Source organism: Notolepis coatsorum (assembly GCF_963971535.1).
Source record: "Notolepis coatsorum genome assembly, chromosome: 5".
In the NCBI taxonomy this organism is placed as follows: Eukaryota; Metazoa; Chordata; class Actinopteri; order Aulopiformes; family Paralepididae; genus Notolepis; species Notolepis coatsorum.
Genome location: NC_140169.1, coordinates 32,368,122 through 32,395,297, shown reverse-complemented (window position 1 = coordinate 32,395,297; position 27,176 = coordinate 32,368,122). Strand labels below are relative to the sequence as shown.

At 44.3% G+C, this 27,176-nt stretch overlaps 1 protein-coding gene across 1 annotated transcript in view; it reads right to left on the bottom strand.

Annotated features, from left to right (window-relative positions):
* Nucleotides 1-24,334, bottom strand: part of LOC311228559 (protein FAM117B-like) — a 144,027-nt gene extending 119,693 nt beyond the window's left edge. The window contains exon 1 of the mRNA XM_084314460.1: nt 23,876-24,334. Coding sequence (XP_084170586.1) covers nt 23,876-24,167 — 292 coding nt within the window. The 5' untranslated portion in view covers nt 24,168-24,334. The remainder of the gene's footprint in view (nt 1-23,875) is intronic.
* Between the last annotated feature and the right edge of the window lie 2,842 nt (nt 24,335-27,176).

The following is a 27,176-nucleotide window of genomic DNA, read 5'->3' as shown; positions in this document are numbered from 1 at the left end:
CCGCGGAAATATCAGAATGTTTAATAGAATGTTTAATAAAAGTTCTCGTGGTTCCGGCCATCCTCTAGCCATCCTCTCAGTCAAGGGAGCACTCTCAAACATGCTGCACTATTTGAAGTGTATAACGTTAAACAGAGCAGAAGAAGATGGAATAACAGACACAGACTGACCAACAGGGAACTGCATCCAACCCTAGTACAAAGGCAGGTCTGCGGTGGTGGCTACTGGCTACTGCCACTGCTGGCTCAATGTTCTCGACGGTCACATTTTCATTCGACGGCTCACTAGAAGGTGGAACGCGTCGAAAATATGAAGCAATACTAACTTTACTTTTCTTCATAGGCATAGCTAAATCAGACAGTCAGCCAGTCTATCAGAGTGCTCAATCGATTTTCCCCACTCTCATACCCAAGTGCTCAGCTCGCGTGAGTAGGGATGGGAATTGATAGGATTTTATCGATACGATTCGATTATCGATTCTGCTTATAGATTCGATTCTTTATCGATTCCCTTATCGATACCTGATCAATTTATAATTTAAATAAATAAATTGGAAATGCAACAGAACTACATTTAGTCATTTAGCTGACGCTTTTATCCAAAGCGACTTACAAGTTCTGTACGACAAGCCATCAGGAAGGGCACAACTCTATCAGCTGAGCAACAATGTTCATCAAAGTGTTGAGTGCTACAGTGTAGGTTAGTTTATTAGGACAAGTGCATGACAGTACGGTTAGTTAGGGTTAGATATATTTTTTTTTATTCAGATAATGGTTGAAGAAGTGCGTCTTTCAGCGTTTCCGTTAGCCGGTAATTACCGGTATTTGACCGGCAAAATCTGTTGAAGTCCGACATATTTAATCTCTCCGGTCTTAATGTCCGGTGAAAATAATTCCCTGAGTCTAAGCACAATTTGATTATTTGAATTGTATTAAAATAGGCTAAAATTAAATAGCCTATGCGATGAACGAAACAATCATTACATGATTTGTTTCATCGTTGCTTCTAATAATGACAACGACGTTGTCAGCGAGAGCTTAGTGCTGGGTGTGCGAACTTTTGTGAAGCTGCAGAGCCGGAGCAACAGCAGCACAATGCAGTACTCCAATTCAGCCATTTTCAATTCAATGTTGGGTGGGGGGCGCTGTTGTGCGGTTCCCAGAAAAGAGCCAATAACAGCTGAATCTGCTGCTCTGCAGCGCCATACTCTCGCAAATAAGTCATTGGGAGGTGGAGAGAGAGTCGTCACGCAGACCCACGATAATGTTGCCGTCTCTCTCTGCCAAATTTCTCAGTTCTTCGCTTGATATAATTAATACAAATGTCCAATATAACGGAATTCGTTAGCTCATAAAAATGTGATTATAACAGACTGTTGTTTATTAATGTCGGGCGACTGCCCACAGACACCTATTTGATTTAAAGTCGGCAGCAGCACGAGTCTCGGGACTTATTTTATTTGGAATATAATGACTTTATACGCAAAAGTAGCCTAGTTTTAAGTAAAAATATTATAAATCTACATGCCTTGATGATGTCATTCTTTTGTTTTGTTGTCATTCGTTTGCCTATCAATTGTTTTTAAGCTCAATAAACTCTGACCGGAATGTCTCTCATTTGACCGGTAGATTGAAATCTACCGGACACTGAGGCCGGCAACAATTTTTTCTAACGGAAACCCTGGCGTCTTTAGTCGACGCCGAAAGATTGGACGTGATTCGGCTGTCCTAACTGGGGTGGGTAGTTCATTCCACCATTGTGGGGCAAGGACTGAGAATAGGCGACTTCTCTTTGATGACCCTCCCGGAGCTCGGATAGGAGTAGGTCTGAGGCGGCCAGAAGATGCAGAGCGTAGGGGTCTAAGCTGGTTAGAATAACAACATGCAACTTGACATTTCTGATTGTCATTTATTGTTGAGCCCCCATGTCAGAAAAATACAAAAACTGTAAAAAATAAAACATTAACTATAGCCTACACTTAAATAAAATAATGTATTTGAGATTCTCTTAAAATGTATTTATTTTTTTATTCTTAAACTAATTTAATCTATTGAATAACAGGTCGTTATTCCTCTGACTTCTGTCTCTCACTCACACACACACACACACAGAGAGAGAGAGAGAGAGAGAGAGAGAGAGAGAGCTCCCTCCCCGGGCCCCTGTCCTATAAGGTATTGGCTTGTGTTGCTACACGGACACATTTGTATGTTGCACCACTGTACTTCCTGGCTTACAGACTTGTAAACAAACACTCCCGTCTCTCATTATATGTGAACTAAAGAGCACAAGGTTTACACAACAGCCCCCACCTGCTGTTTTATTGTATTTGTACCTGTACTATCCGCTGTCAGCTGTTTATCTCTCTTTGTGAGCTTGATTAAATAGCGTTAGCTCACGTTAGCTCCGCGGCTAATTTTAGCTCACCCTGATCTAAATCAATGACTAGGTTCTAAAGCATTCAAGTAGTTTTCACTGCACATAGAAGTAGCCAAACAGCGGGAGCATTTCGGGAGCATATTACCAAAACCCAGGCAATTTCGAGCCCTTAAGGCAGGGGTGGCCAACCTTTTTTGATCCAAGATCTACTTTTTTATTTACCACCTAGCCCGAGAGCTACCAGCCAAAATTGTATATTGTAAGCCGTCATTTGAGGCTTTATAAAAGCAGCATAATGAACACAAATCTGTCAGTGCCGAGTCCGACCTCATCTTAAATAACAAACAGCATTGATTGTTGTAGTTAACAAGGAGAGGAAGAGTTGATTTAGCAAAAAAAAAATTTTTTTTTTTTTTTTTAATAATCGAATTTTATTAATCAAGATCTACTTGAAATCAGCCCGCGATCTACCTGTCGATCGCGATCGACTGGTTGGGCACCACTGCCTTAAGGAATCAAATAGAGTCTGCCATGGCTACATGCTAACGCTAACATTATTGCGCAACTGTAGGCAGCGATAAGGGAATCGAAAGTCACGGGAGCCACACGGTTCCAACCGGTTTTCGATTCCCATCCCTACGCGTGAGTGGCGTCATCACACGGCTTGGATAATTTAGGAGTGAAATGCGAATGCAAGGCTTGAAATCCCTACTCGCAAGCCCGCCCCCAAATATTATTTACCAATCGCAACGGCCAATTAAAGGGGCAATTTGCGACGAGCTCGTCGCACTGTACAGCCCTGAGCTAATGATTGAGGAATGGGAGCTTCAGAACTGTCATTTACCATCTTTCCTCAAATGTGAAACACCCACACCCACACAATCCTTGATGATGAAACTCAACAGCTATTGTCTACCCTAATGGGTGGAGTCAATCTAGCAGAGAGAGAGAGAGAGAGAGAGAGAGAGTCAAGTTCATAAACAACTGTTTCTTCACTATTGTTTTCCAAATAATGGTTCAGGGCCCCAGAGACGGGTCACAGGAAGATGAACACGGGTCCCTAAGCTTACTCTGCAGTATTAGGAATCTAAGGCCCCGTTTAGACGGAAACGCTAGCAGGTGAATCCGCAAAAATATTTTTTCGGATGTGCCTTTCGTTTATACGGAAACTGTGTTTTTACGGGGTGAAACCGCAAAAAAGTGAGACTACCTTCCAGGGTGGAATTCCTAGAAACGATAGACCTTTGCGCTCTCATCTAAACTGTCAAACCGCATAAAACGATGACGAAAGGGTTGTTAAGGCTCTCGTCGCGTGCAGGCATGCGTCAGTAGCCTAGAAGCGTAAACAAAGCATGTCTGATTCTATCCATGGCGATCACCTGAAGGCTACATTGGCAGTACTTTTAAATACACAAGAATCTGTCCCGCGGCGTGACTGGACCCACTGTCTGTGAGTGACTCTGCTTTGGTCCAATCACATTCCCCACCCACAGTCTGCGAATCAGAGGCAGAGTAGGGCGGGTCTTCACAGCACGTCATGTGACATATGCGCCAATCGTGTGACAGCGGGGCTCAGTCGTCTGGAGTCGTTACAGCCTCGTCTGCACGGAGAATTCCATCCCAAAACGATAGTCTAAACGCAAAATTAAAAGTGAAACCGTAAGACGACTTTTGCGGTTTCTGTTCAGACTCTCTCCGTCTAAACGTAGCCTAAGTGATCTTATGTTTAAGGGAAATGTTCACCAGTTTAAGAATTCACACATGGTATTCCTGGTCCACAGGACAGTTACACTGGGGTGTAAAATCATACAGTGAATGGGCCGCTGATTCCCTGGAACCAGAAAATAAGATTTACACCGAAATAAGGTTTATATTCTCTTCTAGTATCACAAAACAGGTCTGAAGTTCTGCATCACAATTTAAACATTGTATGAGTGTGTGAGCTCACAAAAATATTTTCAGGGATCAAAATCACAGCTCCACTTATGGTCTATGGAGCAGCATTGGCATGTAAGGTAGTAGGCTAGTAGTCAATGTAAGGTAGGCTGAATAAAACACTTTAGGTTAGAAGTCGATGTAAGGTAGGCTGAATAAAACACTGTAGACTGGAACAACATTTTGTGGCCTAGTATTCAGTGTAAGGCAAGCAGCTGTAAGTTAATAGGCTGGTCAACTGGTTTGAGACATGTTAGCTGTTGCACATTGGACTGTGAAAAGCTGCGTTTGGTCATGAGACAGATTATTTTCAAAGATGTGGTCTCCCAGAGAAAAGGTCTGGAAACCACCAGACTGACTCGCCTCCCATCTCCTGTTTTTAGAGTAGCCCGCATGCGCACACACACACACACACACGCAGTTGCTAGTTACTACCGTTTGTTAGGGCTCTACAGGTGCAGTACAGGAATGAGGACAGTTCTCCACAGGAACTCATACCGCTCTCAAACAGACAAGTTCTGGTTCTATATCTCTGGTTCTGTTTGAGCCTCAGAACCTTGGTACTTTCTGGCGTACCAGCCCACGTTTCAGTGGCGGCTGCTGGATTTTTCTCCACTAGGGGCGCTATACCAAAACATTTTGCAAACATGTACCACGCAACCGACTCATGGCAAGACGTGAGCGATTCGACTCACGCTCACGGCAATGAATCGGCTCTTATGAACGAGTCGCTCAGCTGTTACTACAACAACACACAACAACCAGTCAAATAAAGTACAGTCTAATTCACAACTTGAAACACAATATATAAATAGAAGTTAGAAACAAAACTCGCTCCGTCTCCAAACACACGCAGAGAGAGAGAGAGAGAGAGAGAGAGAGAGAGAGAGAGAGAGAGAGAGAGAGAGAGAGAGAAGCGTTAGCTGAGTGGCTGAGAGAGAGAGAGAAAGAGAGAGAGAGAGAGAGAGAGAGAGAGAGAAGCGTTAGCTGAGTGGCTGAGAGAGAGAGAGAGAGAGCGAGAGAGCGAGAGAGAGCGAGATTGCAAATCTACCTTGTTGTTGTTAAATTGACAGCAGAGCAGGCAGCAGGGCTTGATAAAGTATATATCCACTCCATGGCATTGTCCATTGTGCATGTCCCTCCACACTGCATCCATATATAGCTTATAGCCAACAAGTACTGTGTGAGATAACAACAAATAGCTGCATCTCACAACAGCATAAACTCATTTTGTTTAATTGAAACGTGGTGGGCTTGATAAAGTGTATAATCCGCTGTTGATGATGTATATCCATCCAGACCACTGTCCACTGTCCAGACTGCATCCGATCCGCCATATAGCTTGTTAGCTGTTAGCACCACAACAAGACAGTACTTGATTTCTTTGTCCATTTCCGCGTCGAACAGACTGCAAACTACCTGGCGTTCTATCGCCATGCTCTAAGACAAACTCTAACTTTAACCAACTTTGAAAGAGTGCCTAAGCTTAACCGTCGAAAGAACTTGCAGTCACGCTCTTTGACAAATAGCTCGCATCTCAGTCACAACAACACAACTATCTTCTTTACCAAGCTAGAATTGGAACATAGAAATTGGATTCGGCCAATCAGAGATAGTCTCCGCGAAATGCTGCTACGGAAAAAAAAACTGACGTCGGCCAATCAGAGAGCGTCTCCGCGAAATGCGGCTACAGAAATTCTTGACGCTGCTGCCTAGACCGCTTCAAATCGCGCCCGGATTCCAACAGTCATATTTCAACGCACAGCGCGTTACGCACTGATTGGCTGCGACGGATACAGCGATCAAAAAAAATCCAAGCCTGCTTGCCTCAACGACTACCGCCCTGTAGCTCTCACCTCCATAGCCATGAAGTGCTTTGAGAAGCTAGTAAAGGGCTACATCTGCTCCTCCCTCCCCATCAACATGGACCCCCTGCAATTTGCATACCGCCCCAACAGGTCCACGGAGGACGCCATATCCCATGTGCTGCACACAGCAGCATCACACCTGGACAAGAGGCAGGGGAACTATGTGAGAATGCTATTCATCGACTACAGCTCGGCATTCAATACCATAGTCCCCTCCATACTCATAGCCAAGCTCAGGGACCTGGGCTTGGGCTATGACCTCTGCCAGTGGGTCTTGGACTTCCTGACTGGCAGACCCCAGGTGGTGAGAGCAGGCAACTGCACCTCCTCATCCATCACCCTCAACATAGGGGCCCCCCAGGGCTGTGTTCTGAGTCCCCTCCTCTACTCCCTGTACACACACGACTGTGTGGCTCAGCGGAGTAGCAATACAATCGTCAAATTTGCTGACGACACAGTGGTGGTGGGCCTGATCTCTGCCAACGACGAGAGGGCCTACCTGGAAGAGGTCAAGGTCCTGGCGGGATGGTGCCAGGAAAACAGCCTCTCCCTGAACGTCAGCAAAACAAAGGAGATGATTGTGGACTTCAGGAGGTCGGGGGTCAAGGACTACAGCCCCCTCAGCATCGACGGGGCACCGGTTGAGAGAGTCAACAGCTTCAAGTACCTCGGAGCCCACATATCCGAGGACTTGAAATGGACCATACACATTAACAGTGTGGTGAAGAAGGCACGACAACGCCTCTACTTCCTCAGGCGCCTAAGGAAGTTCCAAGTCAGCCAGAAGATCCTTAAGAACTTCTACTCATGTACAATAGAGAGCATCTTGACCGGCAACATCACCTCCTGGTTTGGGAATAGCACTGCAAAAGACCAAAGCAGACTACAAAGAGTGACACGTTCAGCCGAACGCACAATCGGAGGGGGGCTCCCCACCCTCCAGAACATTTACTACAAGCGTTGCAAGGGGAAGGCTAAGAGAATTATTAAGGACTCGAGCCACCCGAACAACTGCCTCTTTGAACTGCTGCCGTCAGGCAAGCGATACAGGAGTCTCAAGGCGAGCACAGAAAGACTCAGAAGTAGCTTCTATCCCCAGGCCATCAGGCTGCTAAACGAACAATGAATGAACACTACACAACAACAACCACCAAACACACATAGCACACACATCCACACGCACACACTCACTTTAAACAAACACACTGCAGCACCCACTACACACACTTTATAGCACACACCCACTTTAAACAAACACACTGTAGCACCCACTCCCCACACTTTATATTTATGGATGAAGGATTGCACTACAACTCGTACACCTTACTGTAAATTGTACCTAAAATTGTACCTCATCCCATTTCTGCTTTGCACTAGATAGTACTGTACATTAGTACACTGCATAGTTGTGTATTGTATATTATATGGTAACTCAGAACATTGTACATATGTCTATACCGAACAACTGTGACCTCATTTTCTTCTTCTAAATTCATGCTATATTATGTTATTATGTTATTTGATACTATCTTGTCTAGCACAGTCTCTGGAGCGTAACAGTAAGAAGCATTTTGTATGAAAGTATTCTGTACTTCTGTATGACAACTATTAAAGAACTTGAACTTGAACTTGAACAAACAGTGACGCGCACTCAGAGCGCTATTGCGTCTAGCCCGGGCCGAGAAAAAAAAAAAAAAAAAAAAAGTGAGTCACTTCCTGTTCAGGAAAACGAGTATTTTTTATTTTATATATTAACGTTATATTGTGCATTGGAAACAAACACTTAAAATGAGTAAATATTATTCATTTTAAACATGTTTATATTATTTATAGGGCTATAAAACAAAAAACAAAAAAATTATTTTCTTGTTCTTCTCTCATATAACCAGGGGCCTGAGGGGGGGGCGGCGCCCGAGAGCGCCCCTAGTGGCGAGCCGCCACTGCCACGTTTACACTAGTTTAGGCGGAATCAAAGTTCCCAAAGTTCCGTCACCAACGGAGGGTGTTACTCAATGCATGCAATGTACGGGTACATGAGGGAAAACTTCTTATCACACATGGAGACTCTACTACAGTCTGGCCTCCAGATTGGGGAAGCCCTTGTGTTGTGGACGTAGTCATGGCGCACACTCGTGCCCATATATGGACCAAGAGGCTCAAAATGGTCGACAGCATTATCTGAATCAAGTCAAGTCAAGTCAAGTCAAGAGTTTTATTTGTCACGGCATACAAGCATACAGTGAAATGCGGGAGGTCATGCCTGCAGCGATTGTGCAATAAAACAAGTAATAAGACATTTGTGCAATAAACAAGTGATAAGAATAAGACATAACAGGTATGTACATAAAGTTTACAAAAAGCATGGTAAAGACATGCTAAGGTCCTGTGATAGTGCAATACAATGTTAGCTACGGATGAGGCACTGGGTCTTATGTACACTACTATACAATACTATCCTATAGTCTACAGTTATACTACCTAATACCTATATATCCTTATGCTATCTTGCTGTATCCATCTATTTACTATACAAGAACCACTCCTGTTCTTTATTTTAATTTTTATTTTTTGTGACCTTTTCATTGTGTAAAGTGACCGTTGAGTGTGAGCGTGTGCAGCATGTGTGTGTGTGTGTGTTCATGCTAAAGTGACTGTTAGTGTGTGAGCGTATACAGTGTGTGTTGTGTGTGTGCTCATGTGTGCTTGTGTGTGGAGAGTTCAGTGTTCAAGACTCTGATGGCCTGGGGGAAGCTGAGCCGAAGTCTCTCTGTCCTAGTAGCTGGTGTTCGCAGGCGTCTGCCTGAACGCAGCAGCATGAACAGGCTGTTGTTGAGGTGGTGACTGGTGAGGGTCTTTCATTATTCTGCAGCAGGGAGCGAATTTTACTTTTTGACTCACCGGCCAGTGGCGGGTAGATGGGAAGAATCTACCCGCCAAGCATATTTCTTACCTGCCAACTTTTTTTTGATAAAAAAAAGATTTATTATTATTTTATATAAAATAATTTTTTTTAATAAAATATATATATTATATAATCATACTTGTGATTGTGTTATCTGCGAGACATCGCCACCTCGCTGTCTGCAAACAGCTCCACTGTCTGTGTGTATACTCGAGTGGCCTACAGCTCCAGCAAGGATTCTCCGGCGCTGCAGCTGGACCCTAAACGCTACATTCAGCATGCAAAAGGATTCTTCTGAGCTACAGCTGGACCCTATTCAGCAGCCCTCACTCATGCGATGTAAGCCAGGGACTCGAATACGCATGTTGTGTAGGACATTGATGTCAGGAGCTATCTGTAGCTACTGCTGGATGGCGTTGGGACAACGCCTCAGTGAACTATTTAGTTTACTGCGACATTTCGTAGTGACTCGTGAGCTACCTAGCCAACGGAGGTATTATGCACTGGACTATTGCTGGAGGATTTGTTGATGTCGGGAGCTATCCGTAGCTAGCCGGCTGGATAACGTTACACAATGCCTCATGTATTAAACTAAGTGAATAGTTGACTGGGTCATTTTGTAACGGTAGCTAACGTTATCTCACGAAGGTCCCACACTGACTAGACTAACGTCACGGTGAGGCAATAGCCTCTGTTTACATGCAGGCATACAGGGGTAGGAGCAGCAGCAGCAGTGCGCGGTGCGCTGCATGTCTGTGCTGAGACAGCGAGTGAGAACTCCGCTAAAGAATTGGATCATGATTTTCGGTTTTCACATGACTATTTGATTGCCCGCCACACGGCGGTCAGACCTCTCAGTGGGAGGCGCCAAACGTAAAAACTGAGCGCCAATGGCGCTTGGCGCGCTCTAGTTTCGGTCCCTGTTCTGCAGGCTCTGGATTTGCACCTCTTGTTATATAAGACCTGCAGGGGTGGTAGTGCAATACCCGTAGTACGCTCAGCTGAGTGCACCACTCTCTGTAGGGCCTTCTTGTCCTGTGCCTTGCTGTTTACATACTAGGGCTGTCGCCGACTAAGGATTTGGATGGTCGACTAGGATTGGCCAAAATTTGCCGTTAGTCGACTATTGGTCGACTTAAAAAAAAAAAAAAAAAAATATTTTTAAAGTTTTTTTTTTTTCATTTGGGCTGTTGGGGGTGCTTAATGTCTGAAGGAGTCGACTGAAGGCTTCTTGTCCTCTGCAAAAGCATGCAATTGGTCCACTGATGGATAAATCTTGATATTTGTCTAGTCTAGTGTGTTCATTAGATGGGTGAAATCCTCTTTCAGTGCCTCTGTGCCTGTTTTCATAGGCAGTTAGCCTCTGGTATGCATGCCATTAGCGTTAGCCACGCTTCTAGGCCTATTTTCTTTTGGAAAGAATGATATAAAAAAAAAAAAAAAAATTATACTTTTTTATTATATTCGACTAAGAGGTTGGCCAGTCGACTACGGCCCCTTTCGACCGATTAGTCGACTAATCGATTAATAGGGGTCAACCCTATTACATACCAGGCTGTGATCTTTCCAGTCAAGATGCTCTCTACAGCTCCGGAGTAGAAGGACTGGAGTATCTTCCCCGATACTCTGAACTTCCTTAACTGTCTCAGGTGGTAGAGGCGCTGCTTCGCCTTCTTTACGACTGAGTCTATGTGTGTTGTCCATGTCAGGTCTTCTGAGATGTGGACCCCCAGGTACTTAAAGCTGCTCACCCTGTCCACGGTAGCCCCGTTTATCCACAGTGGTGTTGGTGTGTGTGTCCCCTGCTGTGTTCTCCTAAAATCCACGATCAGCTCCTTGGTTTTACAAATGTTCAGGAGCAGGCTGTTCACCACCGTGCCAGTTCATCAACCTCCTCCCGGTAGGCCTTCTTGTCGTTGTCAGAGATCAGCCCCACCACCACTGTGTCATCCGCAAACTTCACTATGGAGTTTAGGGCTGGGCGATATAACAATAACGATAAATATCGCGATATATTTTAATAATCGATATCGAATATCGAAATTAAAAAAAAATCGATTTTTTTTTTGTGACCTGCAACAGGGCAGTTTTAAAACCAGAGACAGTGGACAGACTTGTCTTTCTTGCCTGCAACTTAAAGTAATGGCTTTGCTTGTCCAAATGACAATACTGACCAAATTCTAGAGCCATATGAAATCCGTTTTATTATTTTCCAAATTCCATTTTATTTTTTCCCAAATTCAGTTTTTTCCGTTTTAATATTTCAGAATTCTGTATTTTGCTTTTTATGCTCATTTTACCATCAAAAATAGTGTCTAATAAGTGGGAATGAATAAATGTCTACAATTGAATATGATATAACAGTCCATTTAATGTTTTTAAGTGCTGCAACTCAGAAATACAGTTACATTTTACACAATACTTTTCAAATAATATTGTGACAAAATAAAAATACACATTTCAAGTGTAAACAATAGATACAGCTAGCTACTACTGACATTATCACAATGTCAGTAGCCTAGCTATATCTTATTTTATTGTGATGAAATATAGTAATGCATAATTTAGGCACCTTTATTTTAGTTTATTTCGTTTATAAAGGACAGTGTATAATGACAATCGTTTGCATTAAACAAATGGATTGCACCAGATTTAGCAAGAAGCTATCATTTCCATCTATAGTCCTATGTACTGTAAAACGTTTCATAGCTATTTAAGTTTATTTCGATTATAAAGGGCAGTGTATAATGACTCGTTTGCATTAAACAAATGGATGGGTGCACTAGATTTATCAAGAAGCGATCATGTCCTAACGTTACTTATAGCTATTTAATCACAATGAATGAATGAAAACTTTATTTAACAGATTGCAGAATGGGTACAATACAGTACGGCTCAATACATACAATTGTTAAGGGGATGCAGACCTGAGAAAGACGTTTGTCTTGTTTCCATCAGGGTCCCCCATTTTAGTGTCGCAAGTGTTTTTGTGGCTCCAGTCCACGGAACGTTGACAGCATTAGCAAAACACCTTATCGCCGGAGGCATAAAAGTCATTAGGATACTGCTCTGCTCTGAATTGAGGGCTTATTGGGGAATTTATTAGCTTCTTGACGATGTAAACACCGAAGCAGCGAGACGCTTGGGAGACTGCCTGTGTTGTGTGTAACCCGCTCTAGCGTCCGCCTCCCCGGTCGCGTGTGCACCAAGCGTTCCACCCAAAAACGGAATTTCAGTCCAGATTAGGCCAAATTCTGCAATATTCCACGTTTTGCAGTCGATTCCATTTTTATTGGTCAATTCCGCGATTCCGTCCGCGATTCCGTGAACGCGGATTTCATATGGCTCTACCAAATTCAGATTTCTTTTTCTCTTGTCCATTTATTTTGTTTGCTTTCTAATTTAAAATAGTTTGAAACCGTCTGTACACAGTAGGCTATGTGTGCTAGCAGAGATAGACTCCAGTCACGAGTCACGGTGCACGTGTGCGGTGGTTTGTCCACCAAAAAAGCGCCAAAAGATCGAAAATAAACTAGCAGAGCCAGAACTGTTCAACTCCCCTGGAGCCACAGCCAGCAGACAAGCCGGTTTACTTTCGCTTTTAAACCAGCTGCAGCCTGAGAACTGGAGTGTGAGGGGATGTAACACTAAAGATGGCGGCAATGACAAAGAATTGCTACAAAATAAACATACACCCGTTGTAAAAATAAAAAAATTTAAAAAACGTTTATTTTTTATTTTTTTTATACTTATAACAATTCGATAATTATCGATATCGAGAAATATGATAACATTATCATATCGTTATCGCGATATGATTTTTTTCCATATCGCCCAGCCCTAATGGAGTTGGAGCTGAACTTGGCCACACAGTCATGTGTGTAGAGTGAATACAGCAGGGTGCTCAGAATCAGACAGATAAACAATGATTGTGTCCAGATTCTTTAATTATTGCCACTTACACTAAGTTTATTAATCTAGCTACTAATATAACTGGGGAGGCTGAGCAATTACACATAAAGGAATCTCATGCTGAATGGGGATTCTCAGTTCATGTGAAAGAGTTAGTTGTACCAACATTTCACCTGCTTAGTTCATACAATCTAATTGTACCTAAGAGATTCTCTGGAAATAATAAATAATTTTTGTGCATAGATCACAAGATTTATCAGCTTATACCGTGTAATTTACATTGAGGGGCTTGTATGGCAATCTACTCTGCCTCAGCTAGGAATATACGATAGCGTTCTTTAAATACTTGACCAGCCACAATTTCAGCTGCTTATTTCATACAATCTAATTGTAACTCAGCAGACCACTGCAAATGTATTTTCCATTCACTTGGACATTGTTGACAGTCGCTGCCTTCGTCTCCCTCTTGTCTTCAGAGCCTAGAATATGACACACCCACTGATTTTGGTATCAGCTGAGAAGGCCGGTTAAAAATTAGGTTCTGGAATCGGCACGGAGCCCTACTGCTGTGAAACGCCTATAGGGGAGGGTCTTACGCCAGAGGCCTCTGCAACGTGACTATCTATGCCAAAGATCTATGTGCGATCTTTGTTAGTTTTTCGTTAAAACCTGATCTCAGGAGCACAGTCATTACTTACAGTACCAAACCAATGCCACTGGTGGACAAGCTTAGGCCAGCAATAGCTTATTCAAAACTATAACGATTTCATCAATAAGCACAACACCCATGTGTTGCTACTAGTGCTGTGGTCTGGTCAGGATGTGTCTCTATTGCTGTGGTCTGGTCAGGATGTGTCTCTAGTGCTGTGGTCTGGTCAGGATGTGTCTCTAGTGCTGTGGTGCAGTCAGGATGTGCCTCTAGTGCTGTGGTGCAGTCAGGATGTGTCTCTACAGCTGTGGTGCAGTCAGGATGCGTCTCTAGTGCTGTGGTCTGGTCAGGATGTGTCTCTAGTGCTGTGGTCTGGTCAGGATGTGTCTCTAGAGCTGTGGTGCAGTCAGGATGCGTCTCTAGCGCTGTGGTCTGGTCAGGATGTGTCTCTAGTGCTGTGGTCTGGTCAGGATGTGTCTCTACAGCTGTGGTGCAATCAGGATGTGTCTCTAGAGCTGTGGTCTGGTCAGGATGTGTCTCTACAGCTGTGGTGCAGTCAGGATGTGTCTCTACAGCTGTGGTGCAGTCAGGATGTGTCTCTAGAGCTGTGGTGCAGTCAGGATGTGTCTCTAGTGCTGTGGTCTGGTCAGGATGTGTCTCTAGTGCTGTGGTCTGGTGCGTGATTTTTTTTCAAAGCTGCAGTTTGCGAAGACGCTCTCCGATTGGCTAGCCTGTGTACAGCGAAGACCCTCTCTGATTGGTTTAGCTCCAAAGGGCTCTGGGATAGAAATGTCCGCCTTGTACATCAGGGATCTACAGTGCGACCATATTGCTCGCATATGCCCCTAAAAATATGTGTGTGCGAACCTGAAAAATCAATTACTCGCACGGCGTGCGAGTGCAGATTACAGCCTCATTCGTTCTTTTTTTCTCCGCTGTGAGAATCGTTAAAAAACTACAAGTCCCACAGTTCACAGCCGCATAAACGTTCCAATCACAGTAGAGTTTCCTGTGGTCACGCGACTGGAAACTGAAAGTAATGATCAGCGTCACTGTCTGAGTCAGACAATACAGCCATGTCGAAGCCCATTCATTTTTATTTTGCGCGAAAGATACCGGAGAATGAGAAGTCAGGCGAGGCAGCTCATGTTACAGAGGTGATCGTTAACGTTAACCAAGATACTGACGCTAGCCAGCATGCTAGCGAAGTTGGCCAAGCTAGCGAGGCTACACCCACTACTACCCCCACTGTAGCACCCAATGTACCCACTGTAGCTAGCGAAGCTACACCCACTGGAGCCGGAGGGAAGACATACAAATTTAACGTGAATTGGCTAAACATTTTCCCATGGCTAGAGTTCGAAAACAATGTCATGTTTTGTAAATATTGCAAAGTAGGATCGATGCATTGTTACACCCCTACACCAAAGTAACTGGCCCACTGTGTATGTGTACAGATAACTTGGCTAGCGTTATCAACCGCAGAGGTGGGCAATAGGGTCCAGCTGCAGCGCCGGACGACCAGAGTGCAAGCGGTGTGACGTCGTAATTGGCAGAATCGACTGTCAATCAATGGTCTACCTGACACGCAAACTCATAAACAATGTTTCTGTACTGGAGGTATACAGTATTTCAATAGGCAACCCTGAAAGGATTATTTTTCTAGAAGAGCAACACTAGCTCCCCCCTCTACTGATGGCCCTGGTGGTAATGCCAGTGTCTCCTTTTTGTTCAATGTCACTGCCTTTCTTATTAGGCCTAGTTGTTGGCTACAACTTTGCCACAGTAGGCATTAATCACTTAATTAATAGTTCAAATGTCTGTGTCCCATTCCCGTTTGCACATGCAGATGATACACACACAGTGGGCCAGTGACTTTGGTGGTATGTGCTATTGCACAGATGTGTGTCCCGTTCCCGTTTGCACATGCACGCACAGTACAAATATACATTTATTAAAAAAACTCTGTTACTTGAAATATTTTCACTGTGCTCCTAAATATTTTTGGGTGCTCCTAAATTTCTTTGTGTGCTCCTAAATTTTTTTTTTTTAACCCTAGTGAAAAAGGTTAGCGTAGAGCCCTGTACATATATATTCTCTGCTTCGAAGTGGTTATGCTTTGGCCCTCTTTCGAAGTGGGTTATGCTTAGAGTTTGGAATCAGGGCTGGTGGTCCATCGCCCTGCTCTAAAGATAAACTCTAAGCATAACCCACTTCGAAAGAGGGCCAAAGCATAACCACTTCGAAGCAAAGAATACAAGGCAGAAGAGCCCTTTGGAGCTAAACCAATCAGAGAGGGTCTTCGCTGTACGCAGGCTAGCCAATCAGAGAGTGTCTTCGCAAACTGTGGCTACGAATAAAAATCACACGGTCAGGATGTGTCTCTACAGCTGTGGTCTGGTCAGGATGTGTCTCTAGCGCTGTGGTCTGGTCAGGATGCGTCTCTAGTGCTGTGGTCTGGTCAGGATGTGTCTCTAGTGCTGTGGTCTGGTCAGGATGTGTCTCTAGTGCTGTGGTCTGGTCAGGATGTGTCTCTAGTGCTGTGGTGCAGTCAGGATGTGTCTCTACAGCTGTGGTCTGGTCAGGATGTGTCTCTACAGCTGTGGTGCAGTCAGGATGTGTCTCTAGTGCTGTGGTCTGGTCAGGATGTGTCTCTAGTGCTGTGGTGCAGTCAGGATGTGTCTCTACAGCTGTGGTCTGGTCAGGATGTGTCTCTACAGCTGTGGTGCAGTCAGGATGTGTCTCTAGTGCTGTGGTCTGGTCAGGATGTGTCTCTAGTGCTGTGGTCTGGTCAGGATGTGTCTCTAGTGCTGTGGTCTGGTCAGGATGTGTCTCTAGAGCTGTGGTGCAGTCAGGATGTGTCTCTAGTGCTGTGGTGCAGTCAGGATGTGTCTCTAGTGCTGTGGTCTGGTCAGGATGTGTCTCTACAGCTGTGGTCTGGTCAGGATGTGTCTCTAGAGCTGTGGTCTGGTCAGGATGTGTCTCTACAGCTGTGGTCTGGTCAGGATGTGTATCTAGAGGAGAGCGGTCTGGTCAGGATGTGCAGTCGCTTTGAAAGTTGTGCTTTCAAGAGTTGTGATATGTTTGAAATGGGGAACTTAAAAACGCACAAACATTTTTGGACTAAGCTGTCAGTTGACCGTGTTCCTGAGATCTGGGTTTAACCCCTTGCAGAACACTCTGGAGTAAGCCCTTCCCCTTGCAGAACCCTTGGGGTAAGCCCCTCCCCTTGCAGAACCCTTGGAGTAAGCCCCTCCCTTTGCAGAACCCTCTGGAGTAAGCCCCTCCCTTTGCAGAACCGTCTGGAGTAAGCCCCTCCCATTGAAGAACCCTTGGAGTAAGCTCCTCCCATTGAAGAACCCTTGGAGTAAGCTCCTCCCCTTGCAGAACCCTATGGAATATATAAGGAGTATACAATCATGGATCCATGCAAAGGTATGGATTTCTACTATACCACAGTCCACAACTAGGGATGTCCGATTATCGGCCGATATTGGCATTAAAATGTGATATCGGAAAATATCTGTATCGGTTTTCAAATATATATATTTTTTTTAAAGGAAAACTCCAACATTTTGGGAAATTAGCTTATTTAACATCTTCCCTGGAGTTAGACAAGAAGATACATACCTTTTTTGTCTCTGTGCGTGCATTTAGCTTTGGGAACAGTCGCTCCGTTAGCGTAGCTTAGCTTCATCACTGGAAGTGGGGCGGTGCAATAGCCTGACGGTGACCTTCCCTTACAGTGTCCTAGTCACCAAATACACTCCAAAATGTTCATGTAAACATGTTGTGACCGGTGTATTTACCACATGGAGAAATAAAAAATAATTGAATTAGACAATTACGTTTTCTAAGCAAATATACTCTGAACAATTTTTTGCCTAAGCACTCGTCTCTGCGCGCAGTCAGTGATTTCTATGTGAAGCCGTGTTTGTGGACATTCTCATTAATTCAAAGTGTTACGAAGGGTCAGATTAAACCGAATATATATATTTATTACTTGAGATATATTGTATAGTATTTGTATATCGTCTGATATCCCTTGTATATTCTTTGTACATATACACGGAATATCCCTTTACCTAGTACAGACCATAATATTTCGTTCTCCTATTGGACAGCGATCCCCTAGGCGCCACGGCCATACCCCCAATGTCTAGTTCAAAGTCACCGCTAAGATATGCCTGGACATGCCCGGTTCTGCGCAAGAATACGAGACAGAAATAAGGCTGGTACTAGATTGTTCACCTTACGTATAAATACGGCGCAGGTGAATACAGCAGTATGTTACCCCAATAAGTTGAAGCCTCACACCACGATACAACGTGCTGTGAAGTGGGCCCGTTTTGCCCCGAAATAGAGCCTTGAGACCGCGTGCGAATTGATAGCTGAAGTGTCAGAGTTTAACGCTGTATCGTCGAGTTCGACCTATTCTATTATTAAGTAATAGCCTATTATGTATAGTGTATCGTGCGGCTACCGTTCTACAGTGACCAGCATTACCAACGCTTCCTCGTACCGAGCTAGTGTGCTTATCCAGGCTGGGCGGCTTAACCTGGTGCCGTCATCCGAGGAGCCCTAGACGAGAACCGTGTGGATATGTACACTGGATAACCTACACCGGCGACTACAGAGCCCTTTTCGGCTGGATTATATTTGCTTTGGTCCTGTAGCTGATGGAGCGGAGAATCGTCTACACCCACAATTGTGTGGGATTTACCCTGTGAGGAGCAACGTCGAGCCCGCCTCTAGGACGCCTGAGGCTGGCTAGCTTTCTTCCATGCGGCACTGCATACCGGAGAATAGCTGTTGTTCGTCTGCGGATCAAGAGATTATTGCACTGTCTCCTGTACCTGGAGTCTCCTTATTCATCGTTGACCCAGACTTTCGTTACCGACAAATCCTCTCCCCTGCTGGCCTACAACCGGAGGGACCTTATTAGTATCTCCAGCTGCCCTACTAGTGTACCATATATATAATTCTTATGATACAGGTGGTATTAATTATCTCCTGCGTAATATGCTCATGGACTTACGCTCTTGACCTATTCATGCACATTCTTCGCCTTACAAGCGCAATTCTCAATCTTGATAAGTAAAGTAATGTAAGATAATCTTCGTGCTGCTAATAAATATTCTTCTAAACGATATTTGTTGTGAAGCCGTGTCATTGTGGGAGTGTTCATCACATATACCTGTGTACTGTATGGCCAGTAGTAATGTATAGAGCTGCCGCGGTATCGGTATTACCGCGGTATCGCTGTTACATCATGCCCACCGCAGCGTTGGGCTGAATACCGGCATCACCGCTGTTTTTTATTATATTATTATTATTATTACGCTCTCGTTGGGCTTGCGGCTCTGCAGATATACCCTACTTCTCTGTCGAGATTCCAAGCGACCCTATTGGGTACCAGAAAAGTCACATGAAACATTGCAGACCACTGATTGGTCAGAAGAGAGACGCTTCACACGTTGGATCGTCTTGCAGTGCTTTTACTTCCTGAATCTCAGCCATTGATCAGAGCTCAGTCACAACACGGCTAATATACGTTAGCTCCCACCGGAGACCGGAGTGTATTACCGACGTACCGTCGCTCCTCAGGGAACGAGGCATAATGATTTTACTGCAACGAAATGTTATAATAAAAGCCCTTCGTTCTATACACTTGTCTGATTGAAAACTTTATTAACAGACCGCAGAATGGGTACAACTCGGCACGCTCTGAGCAAAGAAAGGAACTTAGATATTAATTGAGTAACGCTTGCCTTGCTATGTGGTCTGGTAAATACGAACGTGTAACTATACTAACGTTAATGCCACAAATCGAATGCCTTTGTAATCATAAGTAGTAACGTTATAATAAGAAGAAGAAGAAAGGGTCGGGGGGGTAACCGGCGGGCGCGACACCGAGGGGAGACTTCGAATCAGTGTTTCACTTTTAATAACGAATGCGTGCATGCCGAATCCCAAACAATATTCATGCTGCAAAGTCATCCTCTAAAGATAGACATTTAGACTAGAGGCAGGCTATATGCTATATAAAGAGTAGACTACAAAAAAAATGCATTCAAACTTTTTTTTTTTTGTGTGTGTGCGGTAATACCGCGGCGGTAGGAAATATATTGCAAATGTGTGCGGTAAGGAAAACATCAATACCGCGGCAGCTCTAGTAATGTACATAACGCAGTAGTGGTTTAATGATACCATACTTATTTAATACAGTCAGGGAATTGTACCCCTCAGTTACACAAAGGATCCGAACCGATTGAAGTTTATGGATACCATGACTTAAAATCATCTTACCTTGACGATTAAAAGCCTCCCCAATTTAGAAAACAGTAATCCTAAAAAAAAACACGAACCTAAAACACGAACCTAAACTAACGTTACAACTAACCTAAAGTTAGTTTAGGTTCGTGTTAACGGTAGATAATGTACAAAATAAACGTTTTCCGCTGCTATAGACGAAGCTCTTTTATTTTGAAAACCCCCAGAAAGGAAGTCATTATATTTTCTTTAGTGACCGTCCGGTTCTGTGTTAGCTCCGGTTAGCTACGTGCAGTAGTTAGTATTATATTAGCAATACCAGCCATTGGATTACTGTTTTCTAAATTGGGGAGGCTTTTAATCGTCAAGGTAAGAGGATTTTATTTTTAAGTCATGGTATCCATAAACTTCAATCGGTTCGGATCCTTTGAATGAATGAGAATGTCCACAAACACGGCTTCACGTAGAAATCACTGACTGCACGCAGAGACGAGTGCTTAGGCAAAAAATAGTTCAGAGTATATTTGCTTAGAAAACGTAATTGTCTAATTCAATTATTTTTTATTTCTCCACGTGGTAAATACACAGGTCACAACATGTTTACATGAACGTTTTAGAGTTGTATTTGGAGTGTATTTGGTGACTGTAGGACACTGTAAGGGAACGTCAGGCTATTGCACCCCCCCACTTCCAGTGATGAAGCTAAGCTACGCTAACAGAGCGACTGTTCCCAAAGCAAAATGCACACACAGAGACAAAAAAGGTATGCATCTTCTTGTCTAACTCCAGGGAAGATGTTAAATAAGCTAATTTCCCAAAATGTTGGAGTTTTCCTTTAATGGAAGCGGATACGGACCGGAATCATTCATTCCATTATGAATTGAAAATGGGGGACCCTGATGTAAACAGGACGAAAGTCTTTCTCTGGTCTGCATCCACTTAACAATTGTGTGTATTGAGCTGTACTGTATTGTACCCATTCTACAATCTGTTAATAACGTTTTCAATCAATCAAAAACCTTCTAGCCTAGCTTTTGGCCAAAAACACCCCTCCCAGAGTTTTAGGCTAGGCTAGTGGTCCATATCCGCTTCCATTAATTTGTGTTACAGTAAGCTAGGCTAGCTTGCAGCTACTGAACGCACAGAGAGGAAATTGGTATCTATCTTCTTGTCTGACTCAAGAGAAGACGGTAAGGTAATTTCCCATAATGTTGGTGTGTTCCTTTAATTTGTGCTAAACTAGGCTAGATTGCAGCCGGATAGCTTTCTACTGAACGCACAGGTGGAAGGAAATTGGTTTATATCTTCTTGTCTGACTCTGGAGTAGGGCTGGGCGATAAAACGATAACGATAACTATCGCGATAAATTATTTCCTCGAAATAAACATGAAACGTGGTCGCAAAGTTTCGATATATCGATTTTCCAAGCTTGGATATGAGCACACGCACTAACAACCAATCAGTAAAGGAGATGGCCGAGAGCGAAGGAGACCCGGAAGAAGACCCAGAGGTAGGACTCACTCAACAACAAGGCTTGCTAGGCTAATTAGCTTGCACAGCGCTGTTTTATATATTTACGTGCCGAGTATGTGTGTGGCGTGAATTCTGAGGCCACGTTTATAGTAGTGTGGGGTATACAGTGGACGTTGTTTCAATATATTGTGGCGGAAGAGAGTATTTTAGTGTCATATTTAGCACATTGTCATGGAATACACCGCTTAGAAACAGGCTGGCTAGGATAACTAGCTTGCACGGCGCTGTTTTATATATTTACGTGCCGAGTATGTGTGTGGCGTGAATTCTGAGGCCACGTTTATAGTAGTGTGGGGTATACAGTGGACGTCGTTTCAATATATTGTGGCGGAAGAGAGTATTTTAGTGTCATATTTATTACATTGTCATGAGATACTCCGCTTGTCGGCCAACTGCTAACGTGCGCGGACTGATGACGACATCAACTCGACTCGAGACATTCGCAGCAGCATAAGAAGTTAATTAAACTTGACAGACATTATATCGACGATAATTATCGATGTAGAGTTATATGAAAATAATTTTATAATTTTATCGCGATAACGTTTTTGGTCATATCGCCCAGCCCTACTCTGGAGAAGACATAGCCCCTTTCGTGACTTTCGGTTTGCAAGCCTGGGGCTTTTGTGACCGCAGTCACTTATTTATACGGCGCGATCATCCAGGAAAACAACCAAGCGTGATCGCGGGGCTCGGAGTGTGTCAAAAATATATCAGATCTGAATTTCAAAGATACCCAGCGTACAATATGGGTTTAACACAGCTTCACGATGGGTTCTGGAAGCTCGGAGTTGCTCATAAACATTTTAAATCATTTTTATAAAACGAGTGTACTCACAGAGCGAACCTTGGCAAAATGGCTGGTGCGTCCGGCAATCACTGCGCTCCCTATCGGTCCCTGTTGGTCATTACAACAATACACAGGAGACGCGCTCAGCAGATTCTACCCTGTAATGGCATATAGGTAATGACCAACAGGGACCGATAGGGAGCGCAGTGATTGCCGGACACACCAGCCATTTTGCCAAGGTTCGCTCTGTGAGTACACTCATTTTATAAAAATGATTTAAAATGTTTATGAGCAACTCCGAGCTTCCAGAACCCATCGTGAAGCTGTGTTAAACCCATATTGTTGTACGCTGGGTATCTTTGAAATTCAGATCTGATATATTTTTGACACTCTGAGCCCCGCAATCACGCTTGGTTGTTGTTTTCCTGGATGATCGCGCCGTATAAATAAGTGACTGCGGTCACAAAAGCCCCAGGCTTGCAAACCGAAAGTCACGAAAGGGGCTAGAGAAGACAGTAATAACATTTCCCATAATGTTGGCGCATTCTTTTAAGACCAATTAAATTTTGACATTTTACAAATCATTTTCAGTGTTGGTCATTGATCTAAAGATTTTTAGTTTTTTTATTATATGGTATATTTTGGAGTGTATCAAAGGGTCATGTTTTCGGCCTTGCATGGTCCAAGTGTCAGGGAACACTTTGTACACGTGAGAGATGATATCAGCTGGAAACTGGTGCAACGTTTCTGTGTGAACCTAACGCCTCATTACTTTTACAAAACGGTTCGTGCGTTTTGCGAATCCGATTGGCACTGACGTTTCTTTGACGTTTCTGGTCATGTGACAAGGGCGCCCAATCGTGTGACGGCAAGTTCTTTGGACGGTTAAGCTTAGGCGCTCTTTCGAAGTTGGTTAAGGTTAGAGTTTGTCTTAGAGCATGGCGATAGAATGCCAGTCCTGATTCCAAACTCTAACCTTAACCAACTGCGAAATAGTCGCCTAAGCTTAACCAGTGATAAACTAGGCGTTAGGTCGTTTGCAGGCTGTTCGACGCGGAAATGGGCTAAGACACTGCGCGGCATGCGATTGGGCGCACATGTCACATGACCAGAAACGTGCGTGGCCAATCAGAGCGCAAAACGGGAACACAAACCGTTTGGTAAAAGCATAGACGCGAGTCACGCGACCCTAACACGGGGATCTTGGCCATTTATTATTATCCTTCATCAATCAATCAATCAATCAATCAAATGTATTTATATAGCACAGACATGTCAACCAAAGTGCTTCACAGTAAGTCACATAGCTAAAAACAAAGAAAAGTGCTAAAGTATAGAATAAACAGAAAATATAAACAACCAACGGATAGACAAGGAAACAAAACAACACGTCAACAAGCAAGGCAAGCGTCAGTGAGTCAGGGAAGGCCAGGGAGTATAGATGGGTTTTGAGTTTAGATTTAAAACACTCGATGGAGGGGGCAGATTTGATGGACATTCATTTGCTGTCAAAACTCCCCCTGTAGCCATTTTCTGTAGCCATCATCTCTTATACTGAACATGCATCACTCTGCTCAGTTGGGGATGCAAAATGGTGCAAAGCACACAACAACATCTGGATGGATCCATGACCTTACCTCCTGCGGGCGAGGAGGGGCTGCTCCTCTCAGCCGCCGCCTGGGTGCGACCTTCCTGGTCTGGGGAGCAGCTCTGGGAGGTGTGGGGCCCCAGCCTGGAACACTGGACTGTGGAGGAGGAGCAGGAGAGAGGAGCAGAGGGGGAGGAGGTAACAGAGGTGCTGCTGGAGGAAGAGGAGAGGGCTTGGAGGCTCTGAGAAGTGTCTGTGACCACTTGTTCAGACGAATTTATCTGATAAACGGAGAGAAGGGCGAGAGAGGAGATGGGAGGCCCATGGCCACGAGGAATCATACTACTATTGTTATTTTGAGTGGGCGAGGGGGGGCAGATTGTCAGTTGTTGCGTGGGTGAGCTAGGAAGGGGAAGAGGGAGGGGGGACTGGGGGGCCTGGGGAACGACGAACGGGAGAGATGAAGACGAGTTGGCCCCTAAACATGAAGATGATGATGATGATGATGATGATGATGATGATGATAATGGAGATGGTGCGGGGATATTGCCAATTGGACTGGGATTGGATGGGAGAGAGGGGGCGGGTGAGGTCCCACTTGGGAAGAAGCCAGAGGACGAGGAGTCAAAAGGAGCAACGTTTGATGCGTGGTCTAAAGGAGAGGACAGAGGGGTGATAGAGGAGGAAGGGAAGGAGAGCAGGACAGAGTCAGCTGCTGAGGAAATAGGAACAGCATGAGATGACGCCGGGCTCCGGTTGTGTGACGTTGCAGCGGCAGCAACAGGCGTGCGCGCACCTCCTCCTCCTCCACCACCACCACCACCACCTCCTCCTCCACCACCTCCTCCTCCACCTCCACCACCTCTCTCCCCAGGTGCGCAACTCGAACTCGCCTCGTGGAATTTGCCGTGGTTGTTGTTGTTGTTGTTGTTGTTATTACTTCCTCCGCCTTGTAAAGACCGATTGGACTGCATCATAATCATCTGGTGGTGGTGTCTGAGCTGGAAGGGGACCGTGGCCTTCATGGGGCCAAGGCGACTATAAGTAGAAGTCATTCCTGGGCCGGTACCCACCACCGGAGCTCCGGTCGAGGGAGGCAGACCCACTGTGTTGCCTCCGGGACTCTGGGGGATGAATGTGTTCGGGGAGGTCGGTACCGGCGACCCGTTTCTTCTCATTATCTGAGACATTATTCAGCTACTAAGCAAAGGGAAAACGTTTAAGAATAAAGACGAGCTATAACTGAACGAGTTTATACAACAAAAACTCCAGTGCTGTCCTTGTTTTTGAGGGGGACATCTAATCCAAAAAGCCCAGTCTCTCTCCCTGTCCCTCCCTGTCGCGTCTTCAGTGAACAGTGAACTAGAATAAGTTTCGGGACATAATGGGACTCCGCTGACCCCGCCCTCTCTATCTTCCATTGGATAACCGTCCCCCATGTGAGATCGTCTCATTGGACGAGAGTTTAAAAACCCCACCTTTCTTTTCCTATAATAAACAATAAATAGTTTATTGTCGCATTCACAAAACCTTGTAGCCTAAATATTGTGTGTGTAAAAATGCCGCGGCATTGCTTTGACTTCTCAACAACAAGAAGTGGCAGCCAGGCCATGTACGTCTTCTGCTAAACCAAACATCCAGCACATCCACATAAGAGGGTATATAGCCCAGTAAGCCCACCTGTGATTGATTGATTGCAAACTTTATTAATAGATTGCAGAATGGGTACTGTAACTGAGGGGTTACAAAACCCTGACTGTATTAAAGATTGTGATAGATTAAACCACTACTACATATTATTATTATTATTACTTGCCAGACAGTACAGTTATTATGGCAGACACTCAAATAGCCTGTACTGTAACTGAGGGGTACAATTCCCTGACTGTATTGATAAGTATGGTATCATTAAACCACTACCGCTTTATGTACTTTAATTACTGGCCATACAGTACATGATATATAAATATGATGGACACTTCCCACAATGAATCGGTTCCACACAAAGTGGTAATTAAGTATTTATTGCAGCAAAAGGTACATAATATACTTCTCTATTTTACTTTGGATGCGCTTATAAGGCAATGGAATGTGCGTAGGCAAATCAATAATGAATGTCCATTCTCTGGTTACGCAGGAGGTAATTATACAACCTGAATCTTAGGGAATTATATCTATGGTACACTAGTAATATATAGCGGGAGATACTGGAAGGGTCCCCCCGGTTGTAAGCCAGCAGGGGTAGAGGATCTGTCGGTAGTAGAGAGTCTGGTCAACGATGACTAAGGAGACTCCAAGTACAGGAGACGGTGCAATAGTCTCTTGATCCACAGACGAATACAGCTGTTCTCCGTAGACTGTAGCTCCACAGTGAAGAAAGCTAGCCGGCCTCAGGCTCTCTGAGGCGCAGACTCGACGTGGCTCCTCACAGGGTAAATCCCACACATGTAGGCGTCGGCGATTCTCCGCTCCATAAATCACAGGACCAAAACAAATATAATCCAGCCGCAAAGGGCTATGTAGTCGTCGGGTAGATTAATCCAGTGTACATGTCCACACGGTTCTCGTCTAGGTCTCCTCGGGTGAAAGCGCCATGAAAGCAGCCCAGCCTGGATAAGCACTCTAGCTGGTACGAGGAAGCGTTGGTGATGCTGGTCACTGTAGAACTTTAGCCGCACGATACACTATACACAAATAGACTATTACTGACTTAATAGAAATATGTCGCACTCGACGGTATAGCGCCAAACTCTGACAATTCAGTTATTAATTTGCACGCGGTCTCAATGCTCTATTTGGGGCCAAACAGGCCATACTTCACCGCACGGAGTATCGTGGGTGAGGCTTCAACTTATTGGGTAACTCTACTTCTGTATTCACCTGCGCCATATTTATATGCACGGCGAACAATCTAGTGCCAACCTCATTTCTGTCTCGTATCCCTGGGCAAGGCCGGGCATGTACAGACATGTCTTGACGGTGGCCTTGAACCTGACTCCGAAGGCATGGCCCCGGCGCCTGTGGACCGCTGTCCAATAGGAGAATGAAATATTATGGTCTGTACTAGGCTAAAGGGATATTCCGTGTATATGTACAAGGAATATACAAGGGATATCAAACGATATACAAATACTATACAATATATATCAATCAATAAATATATATATTCGGTTTAATCTGATCCTTTGTAACAGTGACAAAGAGATATCATTTACAGTATTTTATTATTATGCAGAAGATACAACTGATAATTACTGGGTCGCTCTTTTATGGCGAATGATATTAGAAAGTCAGAGAGTAGCAAAGTCAGTGGGAATGAATAATTTCTAGGCTAAGTATACTAGACCGGA